Source organism: Mastacembelus armatus, chromosome 16 (assembly GCF_900324485.2).
Source record: "Mastacembelus armatus chromosome 16, fMasArm1.2, whole genome shotgun sequence".
Lineage (NCBI taxonomy): Eukaryota > Metazoa > Chordata > Actinopteri > Synbranchiformes > Mastacembelidae > Mastacembelus > Mastacembelus armatus.
Window position 1 is genome coordinate 5263729 of NC_046648.1, and position 18770 is coordinate 5282498.

At 39.7% G+C, this 18770-nt stretch overlaps 1 protein-coding gene across 2 annotated transcripts; it reads right to left on the reverse strand.

The window, feature by feature from the left end:
* Positions 1-9444: 9444 nt before the first annotated feature.
* trmt11 (tRNA methyltransferase 11) lies at positions 9445-18761 on the reverse strand. Of its 2 annotated transcripts, none has more exons than XM_026292940.1 (13): positions 18667-18761; positions 17770-17835; positions 17608-17681; positions 17339-17420; positions 17102-17194; positions 16557-16691; positions 16304-16460; positions 16118-16198; positions 15855-16019; positions 15460-15532; positions 15112-15246; positions 11692-11812; positions 9445-9799 (listed from the first exon to the last, which is right to left on the reverse strand). In XM_026292940.1, exons 1-13 carry the CDS (start codon positions 18742-18744, stop codon positions 9659-9661), a joined length of 1401 nt encoding a protein of 466 aa, XP_026148725.1. In that variant the 5' UTR covers positions 18745-18761; the 3' UTR covers positions 9445-9658. The 2 variants fall into 2 exon arrangements, with proteins under 2 accessions (XP_026148725.1, XP_026148726.1); XM_026292941.1 differs by having other exon boundaries at positions 17608-17647; positions 18667-18726.
* Between the last annotated feature and the right edge of the window lie 9 nt (positions 18762-18770).

Sequence of the window (18770 nt, forward strand, 5' to 3'; positions counted from 1 at the left end):
TTCATGGCTTCAAAGCTTTTTCAATATAATCATAAGCACAATGTGGATTTTAGAGGGTATATTGTCTCAGTTACTCAAGCTATTTCACAAAACCAACTTTGTTTAATTGCCAGCATGAATGGAAACAGGTGAAAATGATAAATGACTGTAATAATTCATATGTGTTGACACAAGGTTTATCAGACTGTTTCATCTCAACTCCTACATTGTCTCATTTCTTTAAAAAGCATACTCTAGTCTATCATGGGGGGCCCTGCATAAAACAACACTGTGATCACCTGTGGCTGCTGCTAAGAAAAAAACTCTAAAAGACAACCCACTGCTCACCTGTTCAGGATTATCCAAGGTAGTAGAGTTAGAGTCCATGTAAGGACAAAGACACTTCCGCACATCTGTTTGCATTGACTTGACAGAGTGTAAGTCACTTTTATGGGAAGGAGTTATGGGAATGAATGAATTTCACACTTCTGCCCCATGCAAGATGATAGCATAAAAAAGGATTATATACATGTCTGCAGTGTAGTAGATCAGTAACACTAAAATGCCAGTTTTATGTCAGGTGACTGTAAACTTAACTCTCTCAAGCATTTGTTTTTTTCTTTTTTTATGCAAAAAGTCTAACAAATGTAAAAAACAAAAAAAAAAAGAATATCCCCCTGACTACATACTAATTATGAAAGTATATTAGTGTACCTGTACCCTTTGTGTCTCTTATCATATTAAAGCCTTGTAAGGTTAAAAAAATTTTTAAAAAATCTATGTTGTAAATACCAGCTATCACTTGTTCCATTATCAATTTTTAAAAAACTTGTAAGACTGATACAAAAAAGGATTCAAAATAATTATTCACCCACGTCTGCAAAATTTTAATATGTTTACTGTTCACACTTATCACTACAATCTCAACACAGACAAGGTTTTCTCACAGATGGTCCATCATGAACCATTTCTGTCTCTTCTTAATGTTTTTTCCAGAGACATCTGCCTTGTGCTGGGCATACATTCTCAACATTTGCTTAGTGACATGTTAACAGCGGAAAAATGGACCTCAGTTCTGGGAACATGGCAGTCTGAGGTGATGCTGCTGTGCAAAAGCGTTCAGCTATTAAAGGCCAACCCAACACTGGTGCGTTTGGTTCTGCTTGCAGCCTCATAAAAGCAACGAGCATCTAAAGCGCCCCTTTTGCATCCAAGCTTTAATTCATTCCTTATAATGTAACGTTTCCCCACCACCACCTTGGGGAGTGCTGGCAGCAAATGGGACGTCACCTCCTACATGGCATGACTGTTTTTTATTACAGGTTAAAAGTTTTTTTTTCTTTTGCATTTTTCCATTATTTCCCCTCTGAGCTTTCATTGCACAAATGGTTCTTTTTGGAAGTAAGTATATGATGATAAATGACTGTTGGAGGCACACATGGTGTTACACTGCAGGCACATGTACCTTTGATGAGGAAAGGAGGGAGGGATGAGAGGTATGAGACTGGTGAGATGGAAGAGTGAAGTCTTATTTTGTTTCTCTTAAAAGTAAAGGTTCTTTCAAGACCATTTTAATTAGGCATTGAAAGTTAAATTGGTGCATTTATTTGACTGAATGACAGCAGATTTTAAAAGAAATACATTTCAATGCTTTTGACGCTTGAGGGGAATTTTTGTAGGTCTAAATGTGTGGAACGGTGTGGTACAGAACTGCACAGAAAGGTTTTCAGCCAAAATTCAAATATGAGATTAAAAGCCAAAAAAAGGAGCTGCCATCCTTACTGAAATTTGTTAATGCTCTTTGAAGCACCAACCTTTCACAAAGCATTTGTGTTGACTGCTCAGATCATGATATAGCCACTTTCAGACATTGTTCCCAACACGGTGTGGACCATACCAAGAAACGCCACCAGTGGAATAAACCAACACCTGCAAGTCAAGCTAACCAGGCTGCAGGTTGGCACGCCTCCAGTCAGTTTTTCAACTCTGTCTGTAAATCTGTGATGAGGTGCTAAGTGTGTAATAAAGGGTGAGATAAAACTGCCAAAATCAGGACATGACTCCTTTCATACTCTTTTAACAATTTCTTTATCATTTGCCAAGAAATGTACCCAATTCTAACTGCAACACACACTGCCAGTAGACCCACTTAAATATTTGCTTTAACCACCTAAACCAAGTGATTAAATGTCAAGTAAATCATCTGCTCACTAATGATCATGGTCAAGTGAGTTGCCTGGATGAGCCACAAAGTACAAGTCGAAGAAAACCTGGTTTTTGTTTGCAGGCTCACATGCATTCATAAACATAAAAATGAACATATTCAAATGAAGAGAAAACATTTTCTCATGACTGTTGCATGAATCCTTCACAGTGACACAGTGTTCTAGTTTGTGCCAGAGAGTCCCCAAATTTGGGGACTTTGGGGAGCGGTTAGTAAACACAGCATGAAACAATGCACTTATACAGAAAGAACATAGCGACTTTTCAAAATAAACTACAGGACCTGGGCTACAACACTATACAAACCTTTTTACATGCTCCAAACACAAGTGAAATGACAACTAAATGAATTACTAAATATCAAACTCCACACAGCCACATCACTATGTAAAACACACCATGCACCTCAAATGAAAGCAGAGACCCCACCGATTCTGAAGATGTGTGTAAAAACACGGTACGACAAAGCATCGGAGAGATAGAAGCCAAAACAGCAACAGCACTCAAATCATTCCATTCTCAATCTGTGAGGGCTCTAGGACCCAGGAGAGAAATTTAACACTTCTGCATGCAGCAGCTTGCCCCCCCACCCGCCTAAACTGTACTGTACTAAAACCTCTCAAATTTTGCTCTGCTTCACTCTATCAGATTAAACTATTGCAGAGATAATGTTAACATGTTTAATTATGATTTCATAAAGGTTTAGAACTGCTGCTGCCTCATTCTCAAAATATAGATCTTAGATAGATCTATATAGATATATAGATCTTGTGGTTGCAGAGATGTACTCATTTCATTATGGGATATGCAATTTTCAAGTTCTAAAAAATAGGTTTAGGGCTCAAAGTCTGAATTATATAAAAACTGCATAATATCTCTCTCACCATCCTGCTGTGCTGCTGAAGTCCAGAAACATCTGGATCAGTCACTGGTGCCTGAAAGTTTTTTTCCCTGAGCATTTAATAATAGTAAATAAAAGTATTAAAAGCGGGTATAGGATCAAACGTATAATCATATGTCCTTTGTGCAGGATGATTACATATCAAATACAGACAGGGGCCTGAATCATCATGCTATAGATGATACAGTGGCTAAAAGGTTTATTTTAAATTGAAAGATTTGTACTGGGCCACAGAGAACAACCATGCTGCACCTTGATTCAAATCAAATTCAATTTAAATCTAAATAAAACAGAATGATGATTTTAGACTACCAGGATCTGGTTTCTGTTTTATAGCACATGCTGAATCACTGTATGAGTCTAACAGGTAGGAGGTAAAAAGCGGCAAGTGGAGGGAAAATTTGCGAGCAAAGAAAAAGTCATTCTGGAAAACCCCCATGATACAAACCATACAGATAGTCAAAATCACACACACATGCATACAAACACTGTCGTGGGTGAGCAGACACCTACACACACTAACATGCTCCTGCATGCACACGCAGAAGCTTACACAAACACAGGTTTTATTTATTTAGATTCATAAAACCTCAGAATGCTCAACAAAGCTGTGCAAGAATGAAATAAAAAAACAACAGCAACAAACTTTTCATCATGCAAGATCCAAACACTCAAAGTAAACCTTTGTAACCAACTTCCCACCAGCCTCATGTTACACACTATACTGTAGATTGTAACATGCAACCTATATTCGCATCAAAGCCCATTTTTTGTCTTCCAGGTGGAAGGATGAGTTAGGCTTTGTTCATATGGCTTTCCATTATTCACTGTGTCCTCCAGGTCTCCCAGCACAATGTGTAGAAACAGAACATACATCAGCATTGTACATGTGTTAGAAAATCAACAAGCCCTGAGCCATCAGAACGGTCTTTTGCGGTCTGCAAATTGTTTATGGTGTTATGGCAAGAAGAGGTAGCATAGCAACATTGTTTAAAAAGAGTAAGAAAAGAACAAAAATAAACAGGATTTGTTGTGGTTTGTTTGAAAATGTCGAGTTTTTATGTTAATCTGCCAGTAACACTTAATTTTATATCAACCATTTAAAATGCCCAAGACAGCTCTTCCTTCTGCACAGTGCTTGTTGCTGCTCACAACGTAAATTTCACAAGAATCTCCCTCTCTGTTAAAAAACTCATGACGTGCAAGAGACATCAGAGTTTTTCTTGTTATGGATCAAAGACAGTGTTGGTTCGAGCCTGCGTCAATCCAAAAAGCTGTAACAACAAGAACAGGCACTAACTCAAAGGAAACTGAAGTTAGAAAAGTGCTTCATCCAGGCACTTGTATACGATACTGTTTGATTTATCAGATCAAAAAAAAAAGAATGGAACAAAATACATAGTTGTGTTAATACTGAAGACAAGCTGTATTTACCTCATCAATATAAATAATCAGTTATGAGGCTGTTCTTGTAAATGTGTTGTATTTCTTGGTTTTAGAACATGGTATATGATTAACTATATGCATAATTTTTGAAGCTTAATTTCCTCATGTAATTTCCTCCATTCAGAAATGTTTTGTGAAATGTGCTGTATACTTATATTTATTATTCAGGCAGCTGGCAGTTATGTTACCTTAGCAGAAATCCTGGAAACCAGGTGAAAAAGATAAGGTCTGCCCTAAGATCAAAAAAGAGAAACATGCCAACACCAGCAATTCTAACGCTCATTAATTTAAATGTTCAAGAACAAAAATATGGCATGTTTTGATGTACCAGTTAAGTCAGTTTATAGCTTCTCATAGCTGGATCTTTGGAAAGAGGCAGGCTAGCAAACTGTATGCTAAGCTAAGTTAACAATTTTCTAGCTGGATATTTACTGGTCAGATATGAGACTGATAGTTTCAAAAATGCCCAACTATTCTTTTAATGTCAAGCTGGATGGCAGATGATCAAATGTCAGTTCAGAGTAAATGAGGCTCATGATGTACATATACCAATGTAAGAGGAAGAAGAAAAAGCCAAAGTCAAGGAGAAAGTGCAGCTAGAGACAAAGCAAAACAGGCATACAGATAAACTGACACAGAGAAACACAGTCAGATGCAGGCAGGCATGCAGGTGAGCTGGGCTCAGCCGGTCTCAAACAGGGCTCACCTGTGCAGAAAGGACAGGTGTGGGTGTGTTGGTAGCCAGGAGGCAGCTTAGAGATTCACCCAACAGTGATAGGGGTGTGATAGTCTCCACGGGTCCCAGAGGAGAAAACATTTGAGCATCTTGCGTGTATCCTGGCCCTGACTAACACACACCCCCATGGATAACACATTCCACTCAACTAAATAGCCATGAGAACGTTATGATCGGCAAAGTACATATGTACTCAGCCAGGGATGTTCACAGACACACAGCTGCTTGTAGTACACACACACACATAGTACCCCTACACCCCAGTATTACCCTCCCAAGAGGCACTGAGGTGCATCGCTGAAATTCAAACCCTGCCTAGACAGCCCACTGAGAGGCAGAGCAGCTCATCCTGAAAAATGTAATTTCTCAGGGAGAGGGATGATATGGGGGGATGCAGGGACCATGCAAAGTGGGCTGGGGGTATGAGAGATAAACAGGGCACTCCAGGAATAAAACGAAGGGCATGAATGAGCATTTGATGGTACTTTTGCATATTAGAGCATGGGTAATACAGTCCTAAAATGCAGAAGGGAAGTTCTAGAAGCTTGCATTTAAGGTCATGAAAAAGTCATTTTTAAAACAGCTGCAAATATATCATATAAAGCAGCGAGAATATTAATATTTCCTCACTGTGGTGTTCTTTGCGTGTTCACAGATATTTCTTTTGGCAGCTCTGGTTTCCTCCAACTTGGCAAATCCATGGCAAGTCTGATGAGACTGGACACCCAAATTTGCTCATTAGTTTTAATGTCAGCAAGAGGTTATGTGTATTTATCCTGTGTGGAACAGTAACCTGTCCAGGTTGTTTCCATGCATTGAGCACCATGCATGCTGGGATTGATTCTCTCTGAATAGATACCTTTGGAAAATATATAAATGTATGAAAAATGGTCCCATATTGGTTACATCCTCAATGGTGTCTTATATTAGATGTATTAAATGGAAGGAAATGTGTCACAGTCACCATGTTTGCCATCTCAACCGTGTGTGTGTGTGTGTGTGTGTGTAACCATTTGGCAGTTAAGAGTCATTAAAAAAGGGCGTTAGGGAGCCATCGAGTGGTTTCTTGTCATTAATGAAAAACAGCACTAACAACCACAGGAACCCACAAATACACACCAACACTGTAAACACAAAATGAAGCACAAACACACACATCCAAATAGACCCATAGACTGTTTGGTCTTGGCTCTATACTCCCTATTGCTCTCTACTACAAACACTTTTTTTCCTCTTCTCCTTTTTGGTTGGATTAACTGTGATGAATCCATAAACACACATCAAGACCTGCACACACTGACAAACGTAAATTTACCAAAACAACAACGAATGTGTGAAGCGCTCTGGAGAACTTTAAGGTCACACTAGAAAATTAACAGTAAAAGAGGGAGCTGCTTAAATCACAAAGCAGGATTTCTGGTGGTTTATTTAAAGTAAGCCATAGCAGACTTAATCAAGTTCCACTCTGTGGAAAAACTTAGCACGGTGATGATATAACAGTCAAACATGGTCTGAGCGGGCTGTGAATAGGTGAAAAACGGATGAGGAAGTTGTGTGACAATCCGTTCAGTCACCCCCTTTACTTCCTGGGCCAAGAGGATGTTGTGTGTTTAGAGCTGCTCTGCACTTTCTCAACCACAGCTCTATCACTTCAAAAGCCTAACCCCTGAACTGTTTGTTTACCAACTGCACAGCACTGATTGTATGGCAAACAGTCTGTGAGCGGGAGTACAGTCCATAAAGCACACAGAGGAGATGAGTTATCAGTCAATTGGAAACTGAAAGCTTTCTCTGCTCAAGGCTGTCATCTAGTGGCACTGAATTCAGTAGTGCTGGAAAAAGGTGGACAGGAGATGCTCTGTTGTTAATTGTAAAATAACTGGAAAATCTTTGATCTCAAAATCTTGAAGTCCTCTGTTTTCTGACTGTTCCTCTTCATTTCTTGTCTTCCCCTTCCACTTTCTTCTGAGCATGGTTAGAGTTTCACATGGCTGTGTGAAATGGGACTCCCCGTAGTGATTTGTAGCACCATAATGGCTCTTCCTCTGCTGTGCTTCTGCTCGCAGACATTGAGATAACAGCTCTCGCCTTACTTTGATCAACAACCAGAGGGGCTGCAGAGGGCTTTCTGAGATGGATGAGGGGAACTGGGGTGACCTGAGGGTGGAGGAGGTAAGGCAAGAAGGGGTGGAGGACTTGCAGGTGTCTAAACTCCCCTGACTACAGACAGGTGCACTGCACCTGTACCACATATGTTGAGGCACGTGTGTGGGAAGGGTGGACATTGGAAAAGCAGCTGTATGCTATGAAGTTTCTTTCTTCACACACTTACCACCCTGCCTTTCTAAACACATGTACACACTCAATTTTCTCTCACACGCAGTCCCTGTGAAGTACACACTTACACACACATTCGCTCCACACACATTTTTTAAAAAGATCAATTCATGTGTTAACTAATGTTACAGGTCAATACATGTCTAATCACCTACTATCCATTTCAGAGTAGCAGATGTGCGGAGCATCAATCCATCAGATCTAACCAGGACTGATAAGGACATCATGGTAGACACACCTCTCCCTGTGACTACAGAGATTCTCACCAAGGTTTGGTGAAGGCTGTGCATGTGTCACCCTCTTCCTGTAGCATAAATTACACTTATTCTCTTTTACAAAGACTAGATCAAAAAAGATGCTCAAGGCCTATCCGTACTAATGTTACCACTTTTATGATATTAGTCATAAATGTGATGACAAAAACTGTAACTTGAACTTCAGGGTTAAGTTCAGAGTTTGTTAATATTTCAAAATGAGGTTTAAGTTATATTTAATCTGTGCCTTTATGTTCATGCATGTGTGCTAAGCTTTTTGGTGTACTGCTGATTCAGCAGTGTGTGAAGGTAACTTGGAGACAGAGGGGAGTTTAATCAGGAGCTATTGTTCCAAAACAGTGACCCTCTCCTCCTACAAGGAGTTCCCCTTTGAGTAAAAGGGATGAGGACAGATGAGGAGGTGCAGAAGAGGCTGGAGAGTGACAGAAAGGGAAGACCGGAGGAGGAATTAAGCCTCTTTTAAATTACTCTGAATAAATGTAAAACCATATATATATTATATATTATGAATCTACATAATCAGTGACTATGTCGATTTTTTACAGGTTAAGTCTTAAATAATTTTGTCACTGAATTACATCAGCAAACTGCTCTGCAGGATCGAACCTAAAACAAAACCAGATCTCACAAGTGCAGACATGCACACAGAGAATTTCCTCAAGGTCTGGACAGCATTACATGGTGTAGAGGAACCCCCGACCCTCCCCCTTCCTAAATTATAGTGTGCATCATTGAGTCTCAGGGCTCAAGGAAACATGTTTATCACTGTATTGTGGCAGTACAAACGCACAGAATAATAATAGACAGCAGTTGGATTAAAACTAGCCATTTTATTCAACATAGTGGGCTCTTCTGTCGTGGCAAATACTGTACTCAATTACAAGGAACGAGTGGGAGAGAGTGAGAGGACAGGAGGTGAGTAAAAAAAGGTACGGTCTCTACCTGCCCAATGGAATTATTTGATTTTGCTTGATGGTGACAGACGATACAAAGACACTGTGGGAACTATAAACAACACACACCGCAAACAATGGTGAGACGAGTATCATGTGATGGAGCCTGGAATTATCTGCCTGTAAAATGGGGTGAATGGGGAAGTGTGGTGAGAAGTCAAAGGCCCAAGTGATAAACAGAACAGAGGGGTAATGTACAAAAACGGCTGCTGCATCGCTTTCAGGAAATGAATAATGAGCCAGGCTGTATGTAAACAGTGGTTGGAAAACAACAAAAGCTGCTGACTAACTGTAGTGGTGTGTGGCGTGGTGGGGACGCCCTGTCATTTGGGCTTCTGCACAGAGAGGCCTCTCTCACCTAAACATCTTCCCCTTCTCTAAATCAAACATGGCAATGACTGTAAATGGAGCTTTGTTTGTTCTGAAGCCCTGTTTTAGGGTTTTTAGACTCTGCAACTGATTAACACCCTTCCCTTTAAGAGAAATAAAAATGGTGAAAATTAAAAGTTAAAGCTATTAAAGCTGAATTCATCATTCACGTAAAAATCTTTCTAATTCCACTAATTTGTCAATACTGAAGAGAGAAAACTTGAGGACATTTTATCAATTTATTTGCAAATAAATGAGTGCAAGCATAAAAAAATCTTATTTAAAATAATAAGAAAGACTAAAAAATGATTACAAATAATTTACCAGTTTGGTTTCCACTGACGATGTCTGGTGGTTTTGTGTCAACTTATGTTTAGGTTTTCTCTATTATAGAAAGACTGAGGAGACTGATTCTGATCATCATGAGGCATCAGGTCCATCACTTCCCATTCACATCAGTTTTGTTGTCTTCCTTGCTGCACCTTTTGTTAAGTCCACTGAAATACTTCTCTCTGAAGGCATTGTGCCCCTGGTAGGGGCTGAAGCGTAGGTCTGCTAGATGAGCCAGTCTGTCCACTTCCTGTAAAGAAACAAATGTTGAGGTTATTTTAATGACCTTACCTAACCTGTCTCCCTGTTTTCCCCAGTTACAACAAAGATTCACCCACATTATACAAAGTGGAACATGAACTGGAATACATATATTATATAAAGCTTGATTATCAAATGTCATAGCTCATTAAAAAAAAATTACAAGAAAAATAAACCTGCTTTTTTTTTCTCAGTCAATGATGTGATGCAACCTCCACTGCATGTCAGATGTCAGTATAATATTGGCATCACAATGTTTGCAGACGTTTTCCACATGTGCATGCAGGAATAGGGCTGCGCTTGTGTATACTAGCAATGTATAGGAACTAAAATGAACCTTGGCTATAAGTTATGAAGGGATCGAGGTAAGAAGAAAGACGCTGGGAAGAGAAACAAGGGTTGAGTTGGAAGTGGTGACTCCAATGCTGCCGCTGCAATTTGTCAGTAACACCTATTTTGCTTGCTGACACTGCCAAGCATCCTAGAAACAGTTTCAATGCCCACTCTGAAATGTTCATGGAAACTCAGAGTAACAAGACTAACAACTACAGTATCCCAAATTAATAGCGATATAAGGATAAACAACTAAAAACAGTGGAAATAACCCTTGGTCTATGTACATTTATTGATAAACTACAGAAATAGATGCTTTATGGTCACCAAAAATGTTGTGTTTACAGATATTAGGCTCCTTTGTGGGCAAAACACTGCAACAATGTAGAGACATGCACATGTGTCATAACTATACAAACACATTCAAGTGTTCACACACACTGGTATGAACCCTGGTGAACGAGTTCAGATAGGTGTGGAACTGAGGTCTGTTTAGAAAGGAAAAACTCTGCGACCTGAGAAAGATATCAGTCAGATAAGATCAAACAACTGTGTGTTTGTGTGTGCGTGTCATAGGGGGCCCTTCATGGGAGCAATTTGGGGTTTTGAAGTGGAATGGATGACAGATCCAAAGATGGATTGTTTTCCATATGATGTGTGATTAGGCCATTTAGTGTTCCAGTATAAAAGAAGTGAGCCAATCACAGCCAGATGGTAGAGATTTACCCCAGAAAGACAGAGAGACATCTTCCCTGTTATTGGTATGACATGTAGGAAAACACTTACTACATACATGTACATGACACATACTTATGTGGTTATATATACAAACAAGTCCATGAAGAAAAACACGAGCTAACAGGAAGGCGCACACATGCTCTCATTTTCCATAAACTAAGTCATATCTATGTTTCTGTTCATGCTCACACATACAAAAACATGAAACTAACTGGGCCATGCACATGTGTTATCATTTATAACTCTGCAACCACAATGTATAACTTAGAACAACCCATTAAGGATGTTGTGCTTCCAACTGCAAGCTGACTAGAATGAAATTATATGGTCAACTTTAGTCATACATATATCGTAAGAGAACTATATATTTTAAATCCTGCAAAATAACTTGTTTCACCCTGTGTGTTAACAGAACAAAAACAAGATTAAAAGTACAGACCTACAACAGACACCTGTAGGATGAGACACCTCTGAATAAAATATAATACAGAAATACAATGTTTATGATTCAAGCAACAAAAACCTTGAGAACCTGTGAAGGCTCACAGGTTCTCAAGGTTTTGCAAGGCTGCAAACTGCAATAATGTTTAATTATTAATTACTAAGTAGTTTGGTATTTATTCAACATGCATACAAGATGTAAAAAAAAATCATTCTTTAATTGATTTATCAAACTAACATTTAAAAAATATATATTTTTAAATCTATTTTGTCAAAAGCATAGCCAAAAAAGGAACAAGCTCCTATATGGAAGAAACTGGAACTGAAAAATATTGACTAGAAATTATATTCAAAATCAGATTTACCAACCTCTGGCCCCCTGATCTTTTCCATGGTGATGAGGCGTCGTGAAGTGTGGCTGGATAGTGTCTGCTCACAGTTACTGATGAGCCGAAGACATGGGTGATGGGGAACCATCTCATCACAGTACCTGGAAAGGGAACACAAACAAACACACATTTACGAATTTCCAATATGGAAGAGCAGGGACAGACAGACACCCAGCAGTACGGTACATCATCTGTATATAATAAACTGACTCTACAGATCCTAACAACTAAATGACAGGACTTTGGAAGCCCTGGTAGGCCCTGTGGGCTCTGGTGAGTGTATTTTCTCTGAAGGCCATAAAAAGGCTACTGGGACACAGACACTAATCCAGTCAAAATTACCATCTAACTTTTGCTAACTCCCTTTGCCACACGCTTCACAACTTTCTTTGCTCCATCAGTGCTTTCTTTTGTTTCACTAAACAACCAACCTGTAGTGTTTGGTAAGTCTAGCTCATTTTGCACAAAGATAAAGTTGGAAAAAGTGAACTGATAAGTCGACTGCTGGCTCCATCATCACCATCCAGGCCAGTTTAGGGTCTATTAACACAAGATGATGTGTATGTTTGCATATTTGCTTCAGTAGCACTTTCTCCTTTTGACCACCATCATAGTAGTAACAGCTCAAACATCACTGTTTGTCTGCTCTGTTGCCATGGCCACGTGTGTGATGGGATGTTTGGTTGTCATGGTGACTAGTGGTGATGCAGTCAAGCAATAATTCTGTCCTGCTAATCTGGAGTTGTCAGCGGTGAAGCCGTCCTGCTGAGAAGGTGTTACTGTCTGCAGGGAGGCAGGGGTTGTATTTCCACTTTAGAGCTTCTTTTTCCATTCAAGTCTGTGACTTTGCAAAGTACACGTTCACTCAAAAAGCTATTCCTGACACACTCCTCCATGTCAGGTTTTTGTTTTCTTGGCATGAGCATGAGTCACAAGGATGACCTTCCATTTATCACAGCAAAGCACACCATTAAATAAGATTAAACTATATTTATATTAAAAAAAACAAACAAAAAAAAGAACAAAAAAAAACACACAGACAATATAAAATGTATCAAAAACAGATTTTACAATTTACACACATAGCACATTTTTTTCTCAGTTTTATCTGTGGACAGCAAGCTCTGGCAAAAGGTGCCAGTTCAAGTAAATAAAAAAATATGGGCTGAAATGTCCCAAAATGTGTACAGAAATAAAAAATTATGACCTGTAAATGACAGCATGGCTCATATACTCCATCACAAGTATTGCCTTACTTCTGACAATATTCACTTTATGTCTTTCTTTCACTTGTTTATGTTGTAATTAGGTCATTTTATGGCTTTGATGACTGATACTCCAACATCTATCTTGATACTTTTTCATCCTCCATTTATTTTTTAAGGGGAGAAAAGGAAGAGAGCTTCAAGAAGTACGACCTAGTCTAGACACCATCTATTACTGTCACCTGTCACACACACACGCTGTTCTTTCTTCCATAGCTATGACCACAGATACACACATATGTGGGGGTGACAGAAACTTGATATATCCCCTGAGAGCCCTAGATTAGGCCCAGGAGACAGCCTGCGTCTGGGCTTACACACATCCAGAAACACACATGTGATCATGCGTACAAACACAAACACACACACACACACACACACACACACACACACACACACACACACACACACAGGTCAGCCTGCACACTCCAAACACAGAGAGTTCACATATCTGACTTAGCTGGTCTCAGCCGTTTATTTTGGCTCGCTGCTCTGACAGGCACAGAGTCAAGCACCGGTGGATGAGTAGCAAAGACAAATGTGTGAACATGATGACACACATGAATATATGTGCTCATGCACAAGACCACACACGTTTGTGCATATGTACGAATAATAAATAAATAAACACATAAATTGCAAAGGGATGTAAACAAAAATCAAAGGTCTGAAAAGTGACTTTGTGCTCTTTAATACATTCTGATAGCTAACACACTAAAAACCAGAGGATGTATGAATAGCTCATCTCCTTCCTGGTCTTACAATCAGTGACCAGAAGGAGCTCCAGCCCTGCAGGGTTTTTCTTTCCCCAACATCTGTTGATCCTGCTCTGTGTTGTGGTTCATACATTTATAGTCAAACACCTGCACTTCCAGTCAGCACTTCACTTTTTGCTAATGCACAGAAAAATTAACAATGCACAACTTTGTTTCAGAGGAGCAGTCGTATTTGTGGTTAGCATTTAAAGGAGCTCACTACTGTTAGTTGTGGTTTACTGAGGCCCAGCTGCATGGGCGTGAAAACCTCAACACACCTGTATGCTACTGTGTATAACTACTGCTATTCACTCAGGTGCTTATGCAGTACATGCAGGACTATGTTTTATAGGAGCGGGAATTCAATCGTGCTAAAAGGAAACGGTGGAAGAAAATCCAAGTAGGAAAATTGTGGTGGAAAGTCCTTTGTGTGCCAGTCTACTAGACACAGACTGAAAAAGCTGCTACCTCACCGCAGGGCTTTTAAAGCATTCAGCAGCTTGTGAATCTAATTAGTCAAATTGTAGTAATGATTAATAAACAATCATTACAGCCTATGTTATGTTTACAACAGCATGTGCTATGTTTACCATCCCCTATGTGATTTGCCAGCCAAGCCAAATTTAATTAAATGCAGTCATTAGATTTCATAATATGTACCTGTGTTTACTTTACAATCCTTCTTTATTTCATGCTTGGGAAATAATTAGGCCAATAATGTGTTCATGCTCCTTACAAACCTTTATCATGCTCTTCCGGTTTATGGTAAAAGTCTGCCCCCTAGTGATACATAGTAGTATTTGGAGAACAGAGGACAAAGTGGACTTTGAATCTATCCATCCATCCATCATCTATACTTGTTTACTCCTGTTTAGGGTCACAGGGATCAGCTGGAGCCTATCCCAGCTCTCTTTGGGTGAAAGGCAGGGGTACACCCTGGACAGATCACCAGTCCATCACAGGGCCACATAGAGACAAACAACCTCACACACTCACACTCACTCCTATGGGCAATTTAGAGTCACCAATCAACCTGACATACATGTTTTTGGACTGTGGGAGGAAACCAGAGTACCTGGAGAAAACCCACACAAGCACAGGGAGAACATGCAAACTCCACACAGAAAGACCCCTGATGGGTTTCAAACCAGGAACAACTTTGAATCCAGTTTTACATTAGAAATATCCATGCACCAAGGCCTGTTTTCAAACAACAAGCTAAAATATAATTAGCAACATATGCATTGGTAAAATGAGAGCAGCAGAGCTCTTTACTGAACCTGAGTATTACTTTGAGGGTACAGAAAATAGTGACTGTGGTAGTCAGCTCATTCTCAAGTCTGTGATACTATCAGCTGATGACACCATTAATATACTCACTCAGGCCTGTAGATAGGCAGCCAGTAGACAAGCCTCCCGCCCATGACCAGGTGGTGGGCAGAGAAGTTAAGAAGGTCTGCGAAGATGTCACTCAGGTGGTACGCCTGTGATACAGGGATGTGGGACTCTACATAGCTGGGCAAGAAAAATTTTTAAAATGTTTAATGGACAAAGTTGTTGAGGTTTATGTCATGTTTTATTTTAAACTGATCCCACAGAAAAGTCAAGAAGTCACACTAGGATCAAATTTGCTTGACAGTAAATGTTGAGTTTACTGCAGTTGGTGTTTCATGCTTTTTAAACTTATAGTTATGACACTGGTCTTTGTAAAATATCAAGGGAACTTACATGCCCTCGGGGGGTCTAGTAATGTCTTTGTTGGAGCCTGTTCGCCTTGTGGATTCCCGAATACCATATGGAGCTGACAAAAACAAGATCACAAGGAATTGCAAAAAAGTATGTCAAATGCGTAAAAGTCAAGTCATAATGTGTAAAAGTCAAGATGAGACTGGTCTACATTACATAGTTAGCAACAGGGCAGTCAAGCTTCATAGACCAAAACATGATTTGGCTGAACACATTTTTTCAGAATATACCAATGATATTTCAATGCATTCGACCACCTCTAAGAAACAACAAACAGCAGGAATTATGCCACGGTTATCAACACACATCTCATGTTTTCATACTCCACATGCCTAAAGTATTAATAGTGGCCTGTTAAGAATAAACTGTGGACCTACGATCAGTAATTATGGCATCAAACAGAGCAGCCTCCCTCCACACAGGCTTGGACGCATCAGACACCATCACATCTAAATACATCTTCTCTGTTCCATACTGCCGCAGGTTGGCTCTGATATTCTCATCGGGTCCTCGCCATGTCTGGTTTTTACGGCTTGAGCGCCCTGGAAAACAAAGGCACTTTTAGGAAATGTGGATAATAATAAATTCCAATCAGACTACAGTTAGTGTCTCATGTGAGCTTTGGTTAAACAAAACCTACCTTTGCCGTGAATGGTGTTATAATCAATGTCTGTTCCACAGACATAGGCTCCAAAATGAGAACATGCTACCAACAGGCTCCCTAAAAAACAGATGAAAAGCATTTATTAATGGATATTTTTTAAAGCGTGTGTCTTTCTATGGGTATGTACAGTATGTGTGAGAGGGACAGACAGAATTAACTCACCTGTACCAACGAATGGGTCAAAAACAATGTCGTTCTCTTTGACTTTGGCGTGGTTCGCCATGATGAATGAGAGACCAGCATCCATACTGGTGTTTCCTATAAAATGTCTGTTCTTCACACTGTGAGAGCGAATCAGTTCACGCTGGCCATCTGCTATCTGGTGTAGGAGTGTATAAGGATGGAAAATGTTCAGCTGTTGACAGAGACCTCAGAAATGGAAATGTTGATTATTAAACAGTTAAATGTATCTCACCCATCTACCAAAGTAAATGTAGTTTGGTTGCTCTGGAATGTTGTTGGGGTCTGTGCCGTAATCTTCCAACAAACAGAAGATGTGCTGTGGGCTCTTCAGGCTTACTGTGCCCTCAAAGGAAAGATACTCCAATGCCTGGTAGAAGAATATAAAACATGATATTATGAACATACATGCAGGCCTTCACAGATGCATGTAGAGTATTTGGACAGTTAGAGTATCTTGGTCTTCAGGCTCTGGGCTTCAACACATTGATTTGAATTACAATAATCAACGGAACATTAAAGTGCCAAGTCTCTGTTTTAGTTTGAGTAAGTTTACATCAATAGAGAAGGAAATGTGTGAGACACAGCCCTTTTCACATGCTGTGCCTCAAATTAATTTGGGCAAATCAAGAAATGTCTAACGCTGTGGACCCACAGACATTAGCAGATGATTTGTATATTCCCCTCACAGGCTTTCACTGCAGTTACATTCCACCTCTTCATCCTGGGAAGCTCTTTGGTTGCCCTTTTAAAAGGTTTGCAACAGCTCTAAATACTCACATCAATCCTTTTTATTCTGTCTGCAAACTCCAGAGTCTTGTTAAAAGTGTAGACATTGATTCTGTATGTGGAGTCTTTGTGCGTGAACGGACTCTGTAGGTCAATATGGAAAAAGAGCATAGAGAACATAAATTAAACATATTAATCTAGACCATATGTTTCATATGAAACCTTCCGTCAAATTTCAGTAATCTGTCTGGTAAGGACAATAAGATCATAAACCATAACATCACCAACCATGTTCTCCGGTGGGTAGTTCAAGAGGGATGCTTTGAGCTCACTGTGTGTTTGTCCATGACCCCATAATTCAAAAGCAGATCTGGAAGAATAACACAACTGAAATTACATCTGCATTTCATCCACTTTTAGTCAGCCTGTTATCTTAGCCAGATAACAGGCTGGAAGATTAAGGTGGATGGTAGTATGTGCATTATGTTTAGCAAATATATTCAGGCTCATTCCTTCGCCGCTGATGCTGGGGTGCCTTTCGGAGTTAAAATACTTACTTTGCACAAATGGATCGCGTCATGATACTATGGACATCCTCTTCAGACAAATCATTTAAACACCAGAAAGGAGCCTCAGGAGATAAATGGCAAAAAGATAAGTGACTGATCAGAAATGACAGGCAAAAACAAAAGAGCAAGAATTAAAATGGGCCTGAAAACCTTTTCTCTGAAGTTTTCACAAGGATGGAATGGTTTTCCTCTGAGAGCCAGCAGGGCCGTAATCTCCTGCAAGTATGAGCGCAGACAGTACTCTGTTAGTTAAGTTCTCTTAAGGTCTTTTGCAGCTGATTCAACATAAACCATCGGACACACATAGACAGCAACAAATAACGTTGCAGTGCATGTGTGTTATTTTCTACTGGCACATATTTCTGTGTATTTTACAGCATAGACATGATGGGGAACATCACTGGTTTAGACTCTTGTGAAATTAAAACATTTGTTTTGCTTTCTGGAGTTTAGAACAAGCTTTAACCTAAACACAGAGGTCTGCAGGTCATTAAAAACCGCCTGTCGTCCGGAAAAGGTCTGGTTTATAGTGAGGATATAAACAGCAAATCCAAAGCTTTACACACAACATGGAGAGACAGACAAGTTCCATAAATGTGGGGGACTTAAAAGAGTCAGAATAAACAAATAGTGGTCAAATGTATTGTAGCAGAGGCTGATATAATACAGTAACATCATTGTGTTTGACATATATGCTTCCCACCCCAGTGTTGGAGTGTGTAAGGATAGAAAATGTCCAGCTGAGTAATGTACTCTCTTTGACAACTTCAATGGTCTACATGAGTAAAATTCAGTGCAATGCCCCTTTAGGGATGTCGCTAAACATATTGAACAGCACTGTGCTGCAGTACACATTTAGTCTGTGATCCATATATAACCTAGGTCCATCTCTACAGCGATGCAACCTGAACATTGGTCGTATATTACGATAAACAGATGCTATAGAGATGATAGAAATGTGAGCCACAGCGAGAGGGCTCCCATAGGTGCTCTTCTTACGAAGCCACTGAACACTAACTTGGTAATTAAAAGCGGTCTGAAAGTTACCGGTAACCTGAAGTCCAGATTATCGTGAGCAAGATGCAGGAGATACTTGAGGCATGATCGACTATTGGAAGTCGCCATCGTTGTTGCCGACTCAAAATACGTCC

Bases quoted from the DNA above. Each gene is read 5' to 3' on its own strand.
- trmt11 (XM_026292940.1), bottom strand. From the start codon at position 18,744: ATGGCGACTTCCAATAGTCGATCATGCCTCAAGTATCTCCTGCATCTT. The intron at 15,533-15,854 runs GTAGGTCCACAG...TGTTTTTGTCAG, and splicing joins TGATGCCATAATTACTGATC to CTCCATATGGTATTCGGGAA. The intron at 11,813-15,111 runs GTGAGTATATTA...TTCCCTTTCCAG, and splicing joins CTGCCTATCTACAGGCCTGA to GTACTGTGATGAGATGGTTC.